Source organism: Drosophila mauritiana, chromosome 2R (genome assembly GCF_004382145.1).
Source record: "Drosophila mauritiana strain mau12 chromosome 2R, ASM438214v1, whole genome shotgun sequence".
NCBI classification, from domain to species: Eukaryota; Metazoa; Arthropoda; class Insecta; order Diptera; family Drosophilidae; genus Drosophila; species Drosophila mauritiana.
Genome location: NC_046668.1, coordinates 16,727,141 through 16,744,812, shown reverse-complemented (window position 1 = coordinate 16,744,812; position 17,672 = coordinate 16,727,141). Strand labels below are relative to the sequence as shown.

General features: G+C 34.9%; 8 protein-coding genes across 8 annotated transcripts; 3 read left to right on the top strand and 5 right to left on the bottom strand.

Annotated features, from left to right (window-relative positions):
• Positions 1-1,057: 1,057 nt before the first annotated feature.
• Positions 1,058-1,482, bottom strand: LOC117137911 (immune-induced peptide 2). Its single transcript, XM_033299655.1, has 2 exons — positions 1,359-1,482; positions 1,058-1,296 (listed from the first exon to the last, which is right to left on the bottom strand). The coding sequence occupies exons 1-2, from the start codon at positions 1,414-1,416 to the stop codon at positions 1,217-1,219; spliced, it is 138 nt and encodes a 45-aa protein (XP_033155546.1). The 5' UTR covers positions 1,417-1,482; the 3' UTR covers positions 1,058-1,216.
• A 1,002-nt stretch (positions 1,483-2,484) lies between these two features.
• On the top strand, positions 2,485-3,083 carry LOC117135911. The gene is made up of 2 exons (XM_033296478.1): positions 2,485-2,593; positions 2,649-3,083. Exons 1-2 carry the CDS (start codon positions 2,536-2,538, stop codon positions 3,056-3,058), a joined length of 468 nt encoding a protein of 155 aa, XP_033152369.1. The 5' UTR covers positions 2,485-2,535; the 3' UTR covers positions 3,059-3,083.
• Positions 3,084-3,179: 96 nt separating this feature from the next.
• Positions 3,180-3,513, bottom strand: LOC117135918 (immune-induced peptide 1-like). The gene is made up of 2 exons (XM_033296485.1): positions 3,405-3,513; positions 3,180-3,340 (listed from the first exon to the last, which is right to left on the bottom strand). The coding sequence occupies exons 1-2, from the start codon at positions 3,460-3,462 to the stop codon at positions 3,261-3,263; spliced, it is 138 nt and encodes a 45-aa protein (XP_033152376.1). The 5' UTR covers positions 3,463-3,513; the 3' UTR covers positions 3,180-3,260.
• Positions 3,514-3,705: 192 nt separating this feature from the next.
• Positions 3,706-4,130, bottom strand: LOC117135915 (immune-induced peptide 1). Its single transcript, XM_033296483.1, has 2 exons — positions 4,000-4,130; positions 3,706-3,932 (listed from the first exon to the last, which is right to left on the bottom strand). The coding sequence occupies exons 1-2, from the start codon at positions 4,055-4,057 to the stop codon at positions 3,853-3,855; spliced, it is 138 nt and encodes a 45-aa protein (XP_033152374.1). The 5' UTR covers positions 4,058-4,130; the 3' UTR covers positions 3,706-3,852.
• Positions 4,131-14,177: 10,047 nt separating this feature from the next.
• On the top strand, positions 14,178-14,732 carry LOC117135912 (immune-induced peptide 23). Its single transcript, XM_033296479.1, has 2 exons — positions 14,178-14,286; positions 14,349-14,732. The coding sequence occupies exons 1-2, from the start codon at positions 14,229-14,231 to the stop codon at positions 14,642-14,644; spliced, it is 354 nt and encodes a 117-aa protein (XP_033152370.1). The 5' UTR covers positions 14,178-14,228; the 3' UTR covers positions 14,645-14,732.
• Positions 14,733-15,198: 466 nt separating this feature from the next.
• On the bottom strand, positions 15,199-15,879 carry LOC117135919 (immune-induced peptide 1-like). The gene is made up of 3 exons (XM_033296486.1): positions 15,841-15,879; positions 15,420-15,533; positions 15,199-15,359 (listed from the first exon to the last, which is right to left on the bottom strand). The coding sequence occupies exons 2-3, from the start codon at positions 15,472-15,474 to the stop codon at positions 15,280-15,282; spliced, it is 135 nt and encodes a 44-aa protein (XP_033152377.1). The 5' UTR covers positions 15,475-15,533; positions 15,841-15,879; the 3' UTR covers positions 15,199-15,279.
• LOC117135914 (immune-induced peptide 1) lies at positions 15,722-16,146 on the bottom strand. Its single transcript, XM_033296482.1, has 2 exons — positions 16,016-16,146; positions 15,722-15,948 (listed from the first exon to the last, which is right to left on the bottom strand). Exons 1-2 carry the CDS (start codon positions 16,071-16,073, stop codon positions 15,869-15,871), a joined length of 138 nt encoding a protein of 45 aa, XP_033152373.1. The 5' UTR covers positions 16,074-16,146; the 3' UTR covers positions 15,722-15,868.
• Positions 16,147-17,085: 939 nt separating this feature from the next.
• Positions 17,086-17,616, top strand: LOC117135913 (immune-induced peptide 23). The gene is made up of 2 exons (XM_033296481.1): positions 17,086-17,170; positions 17,233-17,616. The coding sequence occupies exons 1-2, from the start codon at positions 17,113-17,115 to the stop codon at positions 17,526-17,528; spliced, it is 354 nt and encodes a 117-aa protein (XP_033152372.1). The 5' UTR covers positions 17,086-17,112; the 3' UTR covers positions 17,529-17,616.
• Positions 17,617-17,672: the final 56 nt, after the last annotated feature.

Sequence of the window (17,672 nt, the reverse complement as noted above, 5' to 3'; positions counted from 1 at the left end):
TTATCAACCCTGGCAGCGACGCCGGGAAAAGTCTGGCCGAGATTGGGATTCTCCCAAGCTCATGCCAAAGCCAACACCTCCATCGAGAAATCCCCGAGAGCAGCGGTGCAACGTTCTCAATGAAATTGAGCGTAAACAAGTGCAGACTGATAGCCCCGAGCTGCGCGATTGGGAAAGGGAAATCCGAGCTGGTCCCGAACGCGATTCTATTCACGTGCGAGGTGGTGGCCAGATTGCAAACCTGATTCCATTTGACTTGGCGCCCCATGCGATTCGTTTTTCCCAGTATTGCGAACCCGTTTTAATGCGTTCAATTCCGCCGAATCAATAAAATGTCATATTAGCACCCAGTTTATTAGCCAGTTTTGTGCGAAAAGGGTTAGCTAAGGTACTTGGAAAGAGTATGGTTCTGGATTACCGGGGTCATAGTTTTTCAATTCAGAAAATACAAAAAAAACTAAATAAAATTCAGGCATAGAGCAGATCTTTATTTAAGTATTTTGAAACACAATTATTTTTATAATTAAATGCTTACTATTTTTGAATACTATACGCCTTCTTTTTTAAAATAAGATTGACATAATTGATTGATTGATTGATAATGGTTCTTAATTGAACTATATTTTTTAAGTGCATAGTTTCGGTAGAGTAGATTTTTTGACAGATACTTAAAATCAAATATAAAATGATTATATTATTTATAATTTAGAGTATCCAATGAAGTAGCAACAATTTTCTTAAACATTTTTTTAAAACTTTTGTTTGTAAAGCGAAAGAAATTGATTATAATAATATTAAAAATACCAATAAAATAATAAGAGGTTAATAGGTGTGCAACAGTGCGGATGAGTAATGTCCAATAAAGTTCATCATGAAAGGCGAGACTTTTGAAGCTTTAGAAAGTTTTTTCAATAGTATATATTTAAATATTATATTTAATATGTAAATATACATGTCTGCATATATTTGGCATATTTTTGCATTTAAATTATTTGAATTAAATGTTTTAGTGAACATTTCTTATTTAGATACTGAAGTTTAAAATAGCTGCAAGATATTTAAAAAACGTAAATAGTTTTATTTCTTCATTTTATTTGTACTTGGTAATGTTTTTTACTACTAGTTTTCATTTTAGTACAAGAGTGAGGGTATAAATATTGTGTTTTGATTTTGAGGTAAGTTTTGGCCCATCTTCGAGTTTTAGGCGATTACTTTCCTACTTTCCACCGTGCACATTGCAGTATTTGCAGTCGCCGTTGATCACCACATTTCCTGGATCGGGCGACAGGGGAACAGCTGCAGAAGATATAAATAATTAATTAAGTAATCAAATAGCAGTAAAATATAGTATTACTAACCGTTGGCCAGAGCCAGCAGACCGAGCACGAAGACGGTGACGACTGAGAAGAACTTCATATTGATTCTGGTTGTTGTGGCTTTGGGCTGCTAAATGCGCAAGCAATCGATTGGATTCAACTGATGCTCTTGGCTAGTTCCACTTGATCTTATATAGCTCAGCCTGGGATCTTGGAGCAGCACATGTGCATTGGTGGGACGGAGGCCTCTGATAACCCCCATCGAATCGATGGCGCTTGGGAAAACACAGAAAGTTGAGCGTTCAATAGCATTTGTTTTGCGTATTTAAATCTGGAAATTCCAGTCCGGTGTTTATGGGCGAGTTATGTGAACCAACAGGTAGAAGCAAATACCGCATTAATGTTCGAGTGAAAACCATTGAAGTTCTTAGAAGTATTAAAATAGTTGCAGTTCAATATACCTTTCAATCATTTGCCTTGCTTCCTAAGAACTGAATAATTTGTTTATTGTTTTGTTTACAAACAAAGTTTGTTGCTGTTTTTTAGCTCAATCTGAAGCGCATGCACCTGGAAATGGCAAAAATTAAAACAAACAATAATAATATTTTTGCATATATTTCAATATAGAAATGAAACCGGCTTATAACATTTTGAATACAAAGTCTGCACGTGCTACAAATTAAATTAACAGGTATACACTTGCATTTAAAAACGAGTTCATCAAACTTACTATTGAATATGTTTCTAAATAATAATAATAATCGAAGTTCAAATAGTAATCTAGTCATCTAGAGATAAAGCATTCATATCTTCTTGTGAACAATAAATATATGATAAGTTGTTGATGGAATAATATTTATAATATTTATATAATAGTATTTAAAAAAAAATTTATAACTCAGGAACCATTTGGTAAATTCTATTTATTTAATCTATAATAAATGACTAGAAAAAAAATTGCATCAGCCGCGCTGTAAACGGTATTGATTTGAAAAAAATATGATAATTTATTGTTACACTTTGAAAAGCGCTTATTTCCTTTAATCTCCTATGCAGGCAACAGTCAATAGTTCAGCTTTGTTTTAAAACAAAGGTGTACTCAATTCCAGCCAGATCGGTTTTAAATTTGTATACATTATATATTAGATTATCGATCTCAGCTAATCGGCGCGGCTATAAAAGAGGGCGACGGCGATCAATCAGCTTAGAGAGCCTCATAATGAAGAGCCTGACGTTATTGGCGCTTTTGATCTTGGCCACGTTGGCCTTTGTCCACGGTCGGTTTGAAGGCCAAAAGGTTTTACCTTGAATATTAACCCTTCTTCTTCTCAGGTGGCAAGGTGACCATCAATGGCAAGTGCGTGAACTGCTCCCATGATCAAACGACTACCACCACGCACAAGCCGACAAGTGGAAAAGGAAGTGGAGGTAGGACCACAGCCAGGCCCAGCTCGAGATCACCTCCATCCCGCGGTCGCCCATCATGGGATGACGATGATGATGATGCTGACCTGGCCGGTGGCTGGTCACTGCATCAATCGGCTGGAGGAACTCAATACATTGGCAGGCGTTCGAAGCGTCAGTCGCGCGGTGGTCAGTACATCGATTTGGGCGGATCTGCCGGAAGGGGTGGAGGCGGAGGCTGGGCAGGATCTGGCATAACCACCATCGATTCCAGTGGCTATCCCGGCGGAACCCTGGTGCGCAACAGTGATTGCGTCGGTTGCAATATACGCGGATAAAGTCAATAAATTATTGAGACACTAAGATTTCATTTTTATTTTAAAACGAAGATTGTTTAAACTTATGGTGTAGCGATCTATAATCCAGAATTTTTTTGAATGATTGCAAATTTAATACAACTACAATCTAGGTTTTATTTTATTAAATTTGTATTACAAAGTTAAATAATGATTTTGTATTAATCCTTGGGCTGTATATTTTCTATTTGCCACCGCGAACATTGCAATTTACACAGTCGCCATTGATGATAACATCTCCAGGATCGGGTGACAGCGGAACAGCTGTAAAATAAGATGATTGCTTACTTAATCAACTAATCAACTAATTAATCTACTTAATACACACCATTGGCCAAACCCAGAACACCAAGCACAAAGACAGTGATGACTGCAAAGAATCTCATATTGTTTTTTAATTAATAGATCCGGTTTTATAAGCTGAACACACCGGACAAACGATCAACTACAACTGATGTAGTTAACGGAACCCGATCTTATATAGCATATAGTCGGATCTCGAAATGAATCAAGTGCAATATAAGATGAGAGCGATTGATAGCACCTGACAATATATTTTTCGTAGAAAATATATATTTATACTTTTTGTTTTGATTAGTTCGTAAATTCTAAAAATAAAACTTGGCATGTTTTGTTTAGTGAGAAAGGAAGTAGAATCCTCTATTTTTATGTATTTGTTTGATAAGTTCTTTGTATAATTTCAGTAAACATGGTAACAGCTATTGTGTTTTAGTTTGTAGACTGTGTCCTTTTTCGTATCCTTGTGTAGAAACATCCTACTTGCCACCGTGGACATTGCACAGTCTGCAGTCGCCGTTGATGATCACATTGCCTGGATCGGGCGACAGTGGAACAGCTGGAAAATAATAATTTATTAGTTAATTATTTAAGTACGCAATTTCAATTATTTTAGTTTTACTAACCGTTGGCCACAGCCAGCAGACCGAGCACGAAAACAGTGACGACTGAGAAGAATTTCATATTGATTATGGATGAGTTTCTCCGGTTTTGGATACTGAGTGCACTGGTTGATTGGATTCAACTGATGATCTCGACTGGTGTGATCCGGTCTTATATAGTCGAGCGTCGGATTAGAGAGCCACGAATCAGTGATAAGCGATGTATTTGGAAAAACACAAGCATTTAATTGGCAGACTTAAGACGCAGTCTTCAAAGAAGGTAAAATTACGTATATTTCAGACTTTTTTTTATAAGTATTTTATATAAATTATTGTTTTTTTTTATTTGCTTGAGCTAAACATCAAATTACTGATTTTTTAAAAAATTAATACAAAAAAATTGTTCACACATGAACACGAATATATTTAAAGACTTACAATTTTGGGCTCCGTTCATATCTTATGTAAATGAATCGAGAGCGATAAATTATATTTAGGATTTTGTTATCTAAGGCGACATGGGTGCATTGCTCAAAAACATGTGCACACCACATGAGTCAGTCACTTGAGATCGTTCCCCGCCTCCTAAAATAGTCCCTTAGTGGGAGACCACAGATAAGGTCCTCGCCGCTCAAGATAGGCAGATGTGCCCGAGCGTGGGACCTCGATAAGGCGGGGACTATTTACTTAGGCCTCTGCGTAGGCCATTTACTTTAAGATGCGATTCTCATGTCACCTATTTAAACCGAAGATATTTCCAAATAAAAGCAGTTTCTTACAAAAACTCAACGAGTAAAGTCTTCTTATTTGGGATTTTACATTTGGTCAATCGAGCCTTTAATCGACTCTGCAGTTTCCCCCTACCAAAGGTAAGGAACTCAGAGAAAGGCCAGCTCCTTTAAGCATCTTACAGCTAAAGGTAGCAAAAATAAGTGACTCTTGTTTCCCCCTACCAAAGGTAAGGAACAGAGTATAAATATAAAAAGCAAAAAGATACAAAAGAATCTTTTATGTTTTAAAACAAGCACCTTATAGTCTATAGCTAAAGGTTGCTTTGTGTACCATTATAAATTGTGGTAAGGCGTGCTTGAGGCCATACATCAGCAATTGTGAAATTAAAAAGTGCATAACAAAAGTGCCTTATAAATGCTCTAATAGCATTAAATCAGCTCATAAATAGAGTGCAGTGTATATGCCATAAGAGCATAAATTAAATAAAAAGTGCCTGAAAACAGTGCCTTATAAATGCTCTAATAGCATTAAATCAGCTCATAAATAGAGTGCAGTGTATATGCCAAAAGAGCATAAATGCCGAAATAAATGGCTAAAAAACAAAAAATCTGACTGGACTACAAAAATAATAAAACGTGCCAAATAAAAAAAAAAAAATCATCTTTAAACATCGACGGAGCCTTAAAGAAGAGAAGGAAGTCAAATTCAAAGGAGCCTCTACCAGCAGCAGAAGCAGCAACAACAGCAGCAGCAGAAGCAGCAACAGCAGTAGCAACAGCAGCAACAACAGCAGCAACAGCAGCAGCAACAACAACGACATCAGCTAAGTCAAAACAAGAATTTTCTGTTTATCCAAACACACATATATATATAAATACATATAAAATACATATACACGTACTATATATATTAAGAAATTACAAAAAATTTTTAAAATGATGTCAGAAAAGACTATTCAATTCCTTAAGAAGCAGTCCGAAATTATTTTGGAAATTAGAAAGTTGGAAGTAAAACCAACATTAACAGATGTAGAAATTCTAAAATTAAATGAGCTTCAAAAATGTTTCATTGCTAATCATAGCAATTTGTTAAAGATCGGCGTTGTCGATCATGAATATTTTAACGCGAAGCAGTATGATTTAATAATGATGGTGTTAGAAAAAATTGAAAATAAAAATGAAAAAATTAAGGGCGAGTCGGTAGAAAACACTTTCCCTAAATCAAACACTGTCCCTAAATCAAACCCTCCCCCTACATTAAACCTTGAAATGTGTGGTCACCCTGAAAAAGAGGGTATAGCACAAAACAACGCTTTAAAAGTAGAGCAGGCATTTCGAAATAATGTTGGCCAATTTCGAGTATATCTAGAAGATACGTCTAAACAAATAGACAGTAGTCCAGATTTCCTTAAAATAAGGAAAAATAAAATTGAATTTTTATGGCATAAAATAGATAACCTGATTGAACAGGTGAATAGTCATTTTGAGAGCTCGCTATTCGAAGAAGAAATTAGCGAACTTGAATTTGACAAACAAAATATTATTACAGCCATTAATAGTCGACTCAGTGGCACAATAAATAAAGCTGAAATGTCGACGGTTGTTAAGGCGGAGGAGTTACCAACCCTGCCTAAAATACAGATTCCCACTTTCTTTGGTGATTCCAAAGAATGGGATCTTTTTAATGAACTCTTTACAGAGCTCATACATGTGAGAGAGGATCTCAGTCCTTCTCTCAAATTTAATTATCTAAAGTCAGCATTAAAAGGAGAAGCCAGAAATGTGGTTACTCATTTACTGCTCGGCTCTGGAGAAAATTATGAAGCCACTTGGGAGTTTTTGACCAAGCGATATGAGAATAAAAGAAACATATTCTCAGATCATATGAATAGGCTTATGGATATGCCAAATTTAAATTTAGAATCCAATAAGCAAATAAAGACATTTATTGACACGATTAACGAGTCAATTTATATTATAAAATTAAAGGCACAATTACCAGAAGATGTGGATGCAATTTTCGCTCACATAATTCTTCGGAAATTCAATAAAGAATCACTCAATTTATATGAAAGCCATGTTAAAAAGACAAAAGAAATACAGGCACTTTCTGATGTCATGGACTTTTTAGAGCAAAGGCTCAATTCTATATCATCATTCTCACAGGAAGTAAAACCTGTAAAGAAAATGATTAATAATAACAAGAATAAAAATTATAGTGACAATTGTGCATATTGCAAACTACCAGGGCATTATTTAATTCAATGCCATAAATTTAAAATAATGAATCCAGCAGAACGGTCTGACTGGGTAAGAAAAAATGGGATTTGCCTAAGATGTCTGAGGCATCCGTTTGGTAAAAAATGTATAAGCGAGCAGCTTTGTTCGACTTGTCGTAAACCTCACCACACGTTACTTCACTTTGCAGGTCATAATCCAGAAAAAGTGAATACGTGTAGAACAACAGGTCAAGCCTTGTTGGCCACGGCCTTGATTCAAGTAAAGTCGAGGTATGGAGGCTTTGAACAATTAAGAGCATTGATTGATAGTGGCTCTCAAAGCACAATTATTTCAGAAGAGTCTGCACAGATTCTAAAATTGAAAAAATTTCGGTCTCATACTGAAATAAGTGGAGTATCTTCCACAGGAACGTGCATCTCCAAGCACAAAGCGGTTATTTCGATAAGAAATTCTCCGAAAAATTTAGAAATTGAAGCAATTATTCTCCCAAAACTTATGAAGGCACTTCCAGTCAACACGATTAATGTTGATCAGAAAAAATGGAAGAACTTTAGATTAGCCGACCCCGATTTTAATAAACCGGGTCGCATTGATCTAATCATTGGAGCAGACGTATATACTCACATTCTGCAAAATGGAGTTATAAAAATAGACGGTCTCCTTGGGCAAAAAACTGATTTCGGGTGGATAGTTTCTGGATGTAAAAAATCCAAAGGAAAAGAAACCATTGTAGCCACAACAATAGAAATAAAAGAGTTAGATCGCTACTGGGAAGTGGAAGAAGAAGAAAAAGATGATATCGAGTCTGAAATCTGTGAAAATAAATTTATCAAAACGACAAAAAAAGATTCAGATGGGCGATACATTGTGTCAATTCCATTCAAGGAGGATGTCACCTTAGGAGATTCAAAGAAACAAGCGATAGCTCGTTACATGAATCTGGAGAAAAAACTAAAAAGAAATGAAAAACTTAAGGTTGACTACACTAAATTCATGAATGAATACATGGATTTAGGACACATGATTGAAGTGAGTGATGAAGGCAAATATTTTTTACCGCACCAGGCAGTGATTAGAGATTCAAGCCTTACGACCAAATTGAGAGTAGTTTTTGATGCTTCAGCAAAAACTACGAATAACAAAAGTTTGAACGACATAATGTGGGTTGGGCCACGAGTTCAAAAAGATATTTTTGACATTATTATTAAATGGAGAAAATGGGAATTTGTTGTTTCGGCAGACATTGAAAAGATGTACCGACAAATTAAAATAGATAATAATGATCAAAAATATCAATATATTTTATGGAGAAATTCTCCAAAAGAAAAAATTAAAACATATAAATTAACCACAGTCACTTACGGAACTGCATCTGCACCATATTTGGCTACCAGGGTTCTGGTAGATATTGCAGATAAATGTAAAAACCAAGTTATTAGTGCAATAATTAGGAATGATTTCTATATGGATGACCTAATGACTGGAGCTGATTCGGTAGAAGAAGCTAATAAATTAATAACATTAATTCTCCATGAATTGCAGAAAGTTGGATTCAACTTAAGGAAATGGATTTCCAACAATTCCAAAATATTAACCACTGTGGAGGACACAGGGGACAATAAGGTTTTCAATATTATCGAAAATGAATGTGTTAAAACTTTAGGACTAAAATGGGAACCTCAAAATGATTTATTTAAGTTCAGCGTAAATTGTAATGATGAATCAAAAAATATAAATAAGCGCGTTGTGTTATCAACGCTAGCAAAAATATTTGATCCGTTAGGATGGTTGGCACCAGTCACGGTTTCAGGAAAACTTTTTATTCAAAAACTTTGGATAAATAAAAGTGAATGGGATCAGGAATTATCCATAGAAGATAAAAATTATTGGGAAAAATATAAAGAAAATTTATTATTGTTAGAGAATATTCGAATCCCAAGGTGGATTAATTCAAACAGTTCTTCAGTCATTCAGATTCACGGATTTGCGGACGCCTCCGAAAAAGCATATGCTGCAGTAGTCTATGCTAAAGTAGGACCTCATGTTAATATAATAGCTAGCAAAAGTAGAGTCAACCCTATAAAAAATAGGAAGACAATTCCCAAACTCGAGCTGTGTGCAGCTCACCTGCTTAGTGAATTAATCCAAAGACTAAAAGGATCAATTGACAATATAATGGAGATCTATGCTTGGAGTGATTCCACGATTACCTTAGCATGGATTAACAGTGGTCAAAGTAAGATCAAATTTATAAAAAGAAGAACGGATGACATTCGGAAATTAAAAAATACTGAATGGAATCATGTTAAGTCAGAGGATAATCCAGCAGATTTAGCATCCAGGGGAGTGGATTCTAACCAGTTGATCAACTGTGATTTTTGGTGGAAAGGTCCGAAATGGCTAGCAGACCCAAAAGAACTTTGGCCTCGGCAGCAGTCTGTAGAAGAACCTGTCTTAATAAATACGGTATTAAATGACAAAATAGATGATCCTATTTACGAATTAATAGAAAGGTATTCCAGTATAGAAAAACTTATACGTATAATAGCATACATAAATAGATTCGTGCAGATGAAAACAAGAAATAAAGCCTATTCATCAATTATTTCAGTAAAGGAGATAAGAATAGCGGAAACAATTGTTATTAAGAAACAACAAGAATACCAGTTTAGGCAAGAGATAAAGTGCCTTAAAATCAAAAAGGAAATCAAGACAAATAATAAAATATTGTCATTGAATCCATTTTTGGACAAGGATGGGGTTCTAAGAGTTGGAGGAAGATTGCAAAATTCCAATGCAGAATTTAATGTTAAACATCCAATCATTTTAGAAAAATGCCACCTAACAAGCTTATTAATAAAAAATGCTCATAAGGAAACATTGCATGGAGGGATAAACCTAATGCGAAACTATATCCAAAGAAAGTATTGGATTTTCGGGTTGAAAAATTCGTTGAAAAAGTATTTAAGAGAATGTGTAACGTGTGCAAGGTATAAACAAAATACAGCTCAGCAAATAATGGGTAACTTGCCAAAATATAGAGTGACGATGACATTCCCGTTTCTTAATACTGGAATAGATTACGCAGGTCCTTATTATGTTAAATGTTCAAAAAATCGTGGCCAAAAAACATTTAAAGGATACGTTGCTGTATTCGTTTGCATGGCCACCAAAGCCATACACTTAGAAATGGTAAGCGATCTAACTTCAGACGCATTTTTAGCAGCACTCAGAAGATTTATTGCTAGACGGGGAAAATGTTCCAATATCTATTCAGACAACGGAACAAATTTTGTAGGAGCTGCAAGAAAATTAGATCAAGAGTTATTTAATGCAATACAAGAAAATATAACGATTGCAGCGCAGCTTGAAAAGGACAGGATTGATTGGCATTTTATTCCCCCGGCAGGACCTCACTTCGGAGGTATTTGGGAAGCTGGAGTTAAGTCAATGAAATACCATTTAAAGCGTATAATCGGCGACACTATTTTGACTTACGAAGAAATGTCAACTCTTTTATGTCAAATAGAAGCATGCTTAAATTCAAGGCCATTATACACTATAGTTAGTGAGAAGGACCAACAAGAAGTTTTAACACCAGGTCATTTTTTAATTGGAAGACCACCTTTAGAAATAGTCGAACCAATGGAAGATGAAAAAATCGGAAATTTGGATAGGTGGAGACTTATCCAAAAAATGAAGAAAGATTTCTGGGTTAAGTGGAAAAGGTGCATAAGGGGAATGATGATAAGGTCCGAGTGGCTAAAGTAAAGATGCAGGAAGGATATATCACTAGACCCATTACTAAAATTTGTCCCTTGGAAGGAATAAAGTCTGTTGACAAAAATGAGGCTGACCAAGAGCCAAAAAAGACGAACTAGAGCGACATCGGGAATGTCCAAGATCGGAATCATTATGGCAATGTTGTTGTTTGTGTTAAGTTGTTAAGTTTCTAGCGCATTACCTAAAGATATAGCACCAAGATATTCTATAGACAAAATAAATAAAACCTCAGCAATATATCTAGACCCGCTAGGAGATGTTGAGATTGTGAGTACTTCTTGGAATTTGGTTATCTATTATAAAATGGATCCATATTTTAAAATGTTAACAAAGGGTAATGCGCTTATACAAAGTATGAGGAAAGTTTGCGAAAGACTTCATAGCTTTGAAGAGCAATGTAGTCTAGTCTTAGATAATATGCAAAGTCAGTTATCGGAACTTGAAGAAAACAATAAATTGTTTATGATGCAGTCTAGATCTAGAAGCAAGCGTGCTCCTTTCGAATTTATGGGTTCCTTGTATCATATTTTATTTGGTATAATGGATGAAGATGATAGAGAGCAATTAGAAGAAAATATGAAGAATTTGTTAGATAACCAGAACAACCTTGATAAACTAATTCAAAAACAAACATCTGTGGTTGATTCAACTTCTAATCTATTAAAGAGAACAACAGAAGATGTTAACTCCAATTTTAGAAGTATGCAAATAAGAATTGAGAACATGACAGAAGTTCTTAAAGAAAATTATTATGTTTATAAGGAATCAATAAAATTCTTTATGATTACGAAACAGCTACACTCATTGATTGAAGAAGGCGAAAAAATTCAAGCAGGCATTATAAGCCTGTTGATTGATATTAATCACGGTAGGCTAAATACAAATATTCTCAGGTAAGGTTCCTGCGAATTCAAAAGTCCGTCTGCAATGTACTGGCTCTCAAATTGAATTGTTTGATTTGCCTCAGCAAGGAGTTTTAAGCATTGCGCCATATTGTACGGCAAGAATCGACGATAAAATTCTAGTTGCCCACCATAACATTCAGTCCGAAAGTGAAGAATTATTATCAACACCTTATATAGGAGAAGTTAGTGAAGTGCCGAAGATTATTTGGGATCCGCTGAAACTATCAATATTAAATCATACTGAGGAATTTGAACGATTGAATAATGAAATTAAATTTATGAAAGAGAACCATCAAAAATTGAAAGATTTACATTTCCATCATATTTCCGGACATGCTGGATTAATTATTGCCTTAATACTAATGATAGTATTAATAATATATTTCATACGGAATGTGCTGTGCAACAAAGAATGCAAGCAATAACCTTTGCAGGTCCGTTGCCAGTACTATAAATATCAATAGTAAATAAACAATAAAATAATATAACAAATAAAAATATACAGTCCACTATATCGTTGTTTAATAGAAAATGTACTTCTACATAGAAAAAGCAAAATGTTTAAAATAAGTTAATTGAGTACAAATTGTTGAATTAAAAATAATATAAACCATAATTGTAATCCAATAAAATTAAAAGCCAGAAAAACTAGGCCCATTGAAATCTTAGTTGCAAAATAAATGAACATATATCAAATAAATACAGTCCACTACTGTTATAAATGCAACTAATATACTAATGTACATCTCAGCTTTGCTGGCCCTTTGGCAGAATGTTCACACATGAACACGAATATATTTAAAGACTTACAATTTTGGGCTCCGTTCATATCTTATGTAAATGAATCGAGAGCGATAAATTATATTTAGGATTTTGTTATCTAAGGCGACATGGGTGCATTGCTCAAAAACATGTGCACACCACATGAGTCAGTCACTTGAGATCGTTCCCCGCCTCCTAAAATAGTCCCTTAGTGGGAGACCACAGATAAGGTCCTCGCCGCTCAAGATAGGCAGATGTGCCCGAGCGTGGGACCTCGATAAGGCGGGGACTATTTACTTAGGCCTCTGCGTAGGCCATTTACTTTAAGATGCGATTCTCATGTCACCTATTTAAACCGAAGATATTTCCAAATAAAAGCAGTTTCTTACAAAAACTCAACGAGTAAAGTCTTCTTATTTGGGATTTTACAAAAATCTTTCTTTTTTTGAAGATAGATAAAAGGTAATGGAAACAATTTACTCAAACTTTCTAAAAAATATTGTTTACTTAGCTTATATTTAAATATTGTTATAAATATACATTAACCGCAATTTTTCAAATTTCAAAAAAATTTAAAAGATATCTGTAATTTCAGGCAAATCGTTGAAATCATTGGTAAAATCTGCAGTACTAAAGAAATATCATATTTTAAGTTTTATAAAAATATATAAATATAATTAAGAAATATAGTAAAAATAGTCGAACAAATTATACATATGCCATGGGGATATTCTTATATTTATACAATCTGAAAGAATTGTCAAGAAAAAACAATATAATGATGAAAGAACATATTAAATTATTGATTGCATGAAAATCTGTATATTTTATCACAAACATGATAAAAATGCGCTAGAATGTAAAAATCAAAACAATCTTCTGCTTTTTGCATACTCTATATTTTACAGATAAGCTTTCGTTTGATTATTACCTAGCAATAAACAAAGTATGAGCTTTGGTGATTGGGTGGCTTTTGGAAAACCCCTGCCAAGAGTTATCTGTAACTTGAACTGGTTTCTGGGGCGAATCCCGCACCTATCCACCCTTGGTTGTGCCAAAGACACTAGAATAACAAGATGCGTAACGGCCATACAAATTTTTGGCACGCGATTTTTTGGCCGTGGCTCTAGAGGTGGCTCCAGGCTCTCTTGAGTTTTTGTTCGAGAGAGAAAGAGCGGAGAGCGCTACAGCAAACAGCTCTTTTCTACGCATACAGTGATAGCATACAACTGTATGTGTGCACACGTATGCTCATGTATTGTAAATTTGACAAAATATGCCCTTCACCTTAGAAGTTCGTTGACTTTAAATCTATATTATTTTTTATCAATTGGCACCATGCGAAAAATTCTTGTTTTGCATTGCCTCAACGTTATTATTATTTAAATAAAGCTTAGAAATAGTAATAGACGAATCTATGTACATCACAAAATAAATTTCGAAAATGACTTTATATTAGAATACTTGTCATTAGGGTATTCAGCTTGCGGCGTGAGAAAAATTAATAAGGCAATGATTGTTGAGTGCTTGTGTCTGCACTTCGTGCCTGACGATATGACTTTTGCAACGAACTGTTTTCATATTTTTATTTATTTTATTAATTTTTATTTTCTACTACGTATTATTATTTTTTATGAAATATTATTATGAAATATTATTATTTTTATTATTTATTAATAAAATTATTATTTTTATTATTCTATTTGTTATTCTAGTGTCTTTGGTTGTGCCCACACTGCAATCTGGTTTCCATAACAAAGCGAATGGGAATGCTTAAAAGCTCTCAGATTCCCTGTGTCTCGAGCAGATTCGTCTTGCACCCAGATTGAGAATGAAGTGCCTGATTCTGTCCTTTGCAATTGTCGTCGTCCTGGCTTCCCAGGCCAGGGGTAAGAATCAGATAGGACCCTTTCAATGCCACAATTTCGCTTATTATTTTATTACTCCGCAGCCGGAAATGTGATTATCGGCGGAGTATGCCAGGATTGCAGTCCTCCGGTGGCGGAAAACGTGGTCGTCGGTGGCCAATCCTACAGGACGGGTAGGCCGGGCCAGGGAACGGTCTATATCAATTCCCCTGGCGCATATCCAGGAGCTCTCGATGGTCCAATCCGGCGAACTGGCGCTGGCGGCGGAGGACGCGGTGGCACCCGGTATCCGGATGGCTACAGTGGTCGTCTGCCAGGTGGCACTTACCTTCACAATAAGGATTGTGTGGGCTGCAGCATCAGCGGGGGTGGAGATTAAGGAAATTATACTGTGTTTAGTACATAAAATACCTCGCATTTTTTAATTTTCTGGCATTAAATTCATTAATAAATTTCAAATGGGTAAATTTCTTTGGTATAATTATTTCATTTAATTGTTTATAGAATCTTATTGGTTTATTTATTGGATTATGTTTTAGTTTTCTGCAGAAAATTAATTTTATAACTGATTTTTAAGTTTATTAGAGACAGGCATTTATTATTTAAAAGTAAAATGATATAAAAGCTGTTAAGTAATCAAAACTAATAAAAAAAAAATATAAAATCAAAAAAACTCGTTTGTTACGATTATTATACATATGATGCCTTTTTTTTAAATATTAAAAATTTTAATTTTTCCTTTACATTTCTTTTTATCAAAGCATTATTTATGGGTCGGGCAAAAAAATTTCGGTTGCAATATACGCGGATAAAGTCAATAAATTATTGAGACACTAAGATTTCATTTTTATTTTAAAACGAAGATTGTTTAAACTTATGGTGTAGCGATCTATAATCCAGAATTTTTTTGAATGATTGCAAATTTAATACAACTACAATCTAGGTTTTATTTTATTAAATTTGTATTACAAAGTTAAATAATGATTTTGTATTAATCCTTGGGCTGTATATTTTCTATTTGCCACCGCGAACATTGCAATTTACACAGTCGCCATTGATGATAACATCTCCAGGATCGGGTGACAGCGGAACAGCTGTAAAATAAGATGATTGCTTACTTAAGGAATCAACTAATTAATCTACTTAATACACACCATTGGCCAAACCCAGAACACCAAGCACAAAGACAGTGATGACTGCAAATCTCATATTGATTTTCAATTAATAGATCCGGTTTTATAAGCTGAACACACCGGACAAACGATCAACTACAACTGATGCTCTCGATTAACGGAACCCGATCTTATATAGCATATAGTCGGATCTCGAAATGAATCAAGTGCAATATAAGATGAGAGCGATTGATAGCAGCTGACAATATATTTTTCGTAGAAAATATATATTTATACTTTTTGTTTTGATTAGTTCGTAAATTCTAAAAATAAAACTTGGCATGTTTTGTTTAGTGAGAAAGGAAGTAGAATCCTCTATTTTTATGTATTTGTTTGATAAGTTCTTTGTATAATTTCAGTAAACATGGTAACAGCTATTGTGTTTTAGTTTGTAGACTGTGTCCTTTTTCGTATCCTTGTGTAGAAACATCCTACTTGCCACCGTGGACATTGCACAGTCTGCAGTCGCCGTTGATGATCACATTGCCTGGATCGGGCGACAGTGGAACAGCTGGAAAATAATAATTTATTAGTTAATTATTTAAGTACGCAATTTCAATTATTTTAGTTTTACTAACCGTTGGCCACAGCCAGCAGACCGAGCACGAAAACAGTGACGACTGAGAAGAATTTCATATTGATTATGGATGAGTTTCTCCGGTTTTGGATACTGAGTGCACTGGTTGATTGGATTCAACTGATGATCTCGACTGGTGTGATCCGGTCTTATATAGTCGAGCGTCGGATTAGAGAGCCACGAATCAGTGATAAGCGATGTATTTGGAAAAACACAAGCATTTAATTGGCAGACTTAAGACGCAGTCTTCAAAGAAGGTAAAATTACGTATATTTCAGACTTTTTTTTATAAGTATTTTATATAAATTATTGTTTTTTTTTATTTGCTTGAGCTAAACATCAAATTACTGATTTTTTAAAAAATTAATACAAAAAAATCTTTCTTTTTTTGAAGATAGATAAAAGGTAATGGAAACAATTTACTCAAACTTTCTAAAAAATATTGTTTACTTAGCTTATATTTAAATATTGTTATAAATATACATTAACCGCAATTTTTCAAATTTCAAAAAATTTAAAAGATATCTCTAATTTCAGGCAAATCGTTGAAATCATTGGTAAAATCTGCAGTACTTAAGAAATATCATCTTTTAAGTTTTATAAAAATATATAAATATAAATAAGAAATATAGTAAAAATAGTCGAACAAATTATACATATGCCATGAGGATATTCTTATATTTATACCATCTGAAAGAATTGTCAAGAAAAAACAATATAATGATGAAAGAACATATTAAATTATTGATTGCATGAAAATCTGTATATTTTATCACAAACATGATAAATATGCGCTAGAATGTAAAAATCAAAACAATCTTCTGCTTTTTGCATACTCTATATTTTACAGATAAGCTTTCGATTGATTATTACCTAGCAATAAACAAAGTATGAGCTTTGGTGATTGGGTGGCTTTTGGAAAACCCCTGCCAAGAGTTATCTGTAACTTGAACTGGTTTCTGGGGCGAATCCCGCACCTATCCACCCTTGGTTGTGCCCCCACTGCAATCTGGTTTCCATAACAAAGCGAATGGGAATGCTTAAAAGCTCTCAGATTCCCTGTGTCTCGAGCAGATTCGTCTTGCACCCAGATTGAGAATGAAGTGCCTGATTCTGTCCTTTGCAATTGTCGTCGTCCTGGCTTCCCAGGCCAGGGGTAAGAATCAGATAGGACCCTTTCAATGCCACAATTTCGCTTATTATTTTATTACTCCGCAGCCGGAAATGTGATTATCGGCGGAGTATGCCAGGATTGCAGTCCTCCGGTGGCGGAAAACGTGGTCGTCGGTGGCCAATCCTACAGGACGGGTAGGCCGGGCCAGGGAACGGTCTATATCAATTCCCCTGGCGCATATCCAGGAGCTCTCGATGGTCCAATCCGGCGAACTGGCGCTGGCGGCGGAGGACGCGGTGGCACCCGGTATCCGGATGGCTACAGTGGTCGTCTGCCAGGTGGCACTTACCTTCACAATAAGGATTGTGTGGGCTGCAGCATCAGCGGGGGTGGAGATTAAGGAAATTATACTGTGTTTAGTACATAAAATACCTCGCATTTTTTAATTTTCTGGCATTAAATTCATTAATAAATTTCAAATGGGTAAATTTCTTTGGTATAATTATTTCATTTAATTGTTTATAGAATCTTATTGGTTTATTTA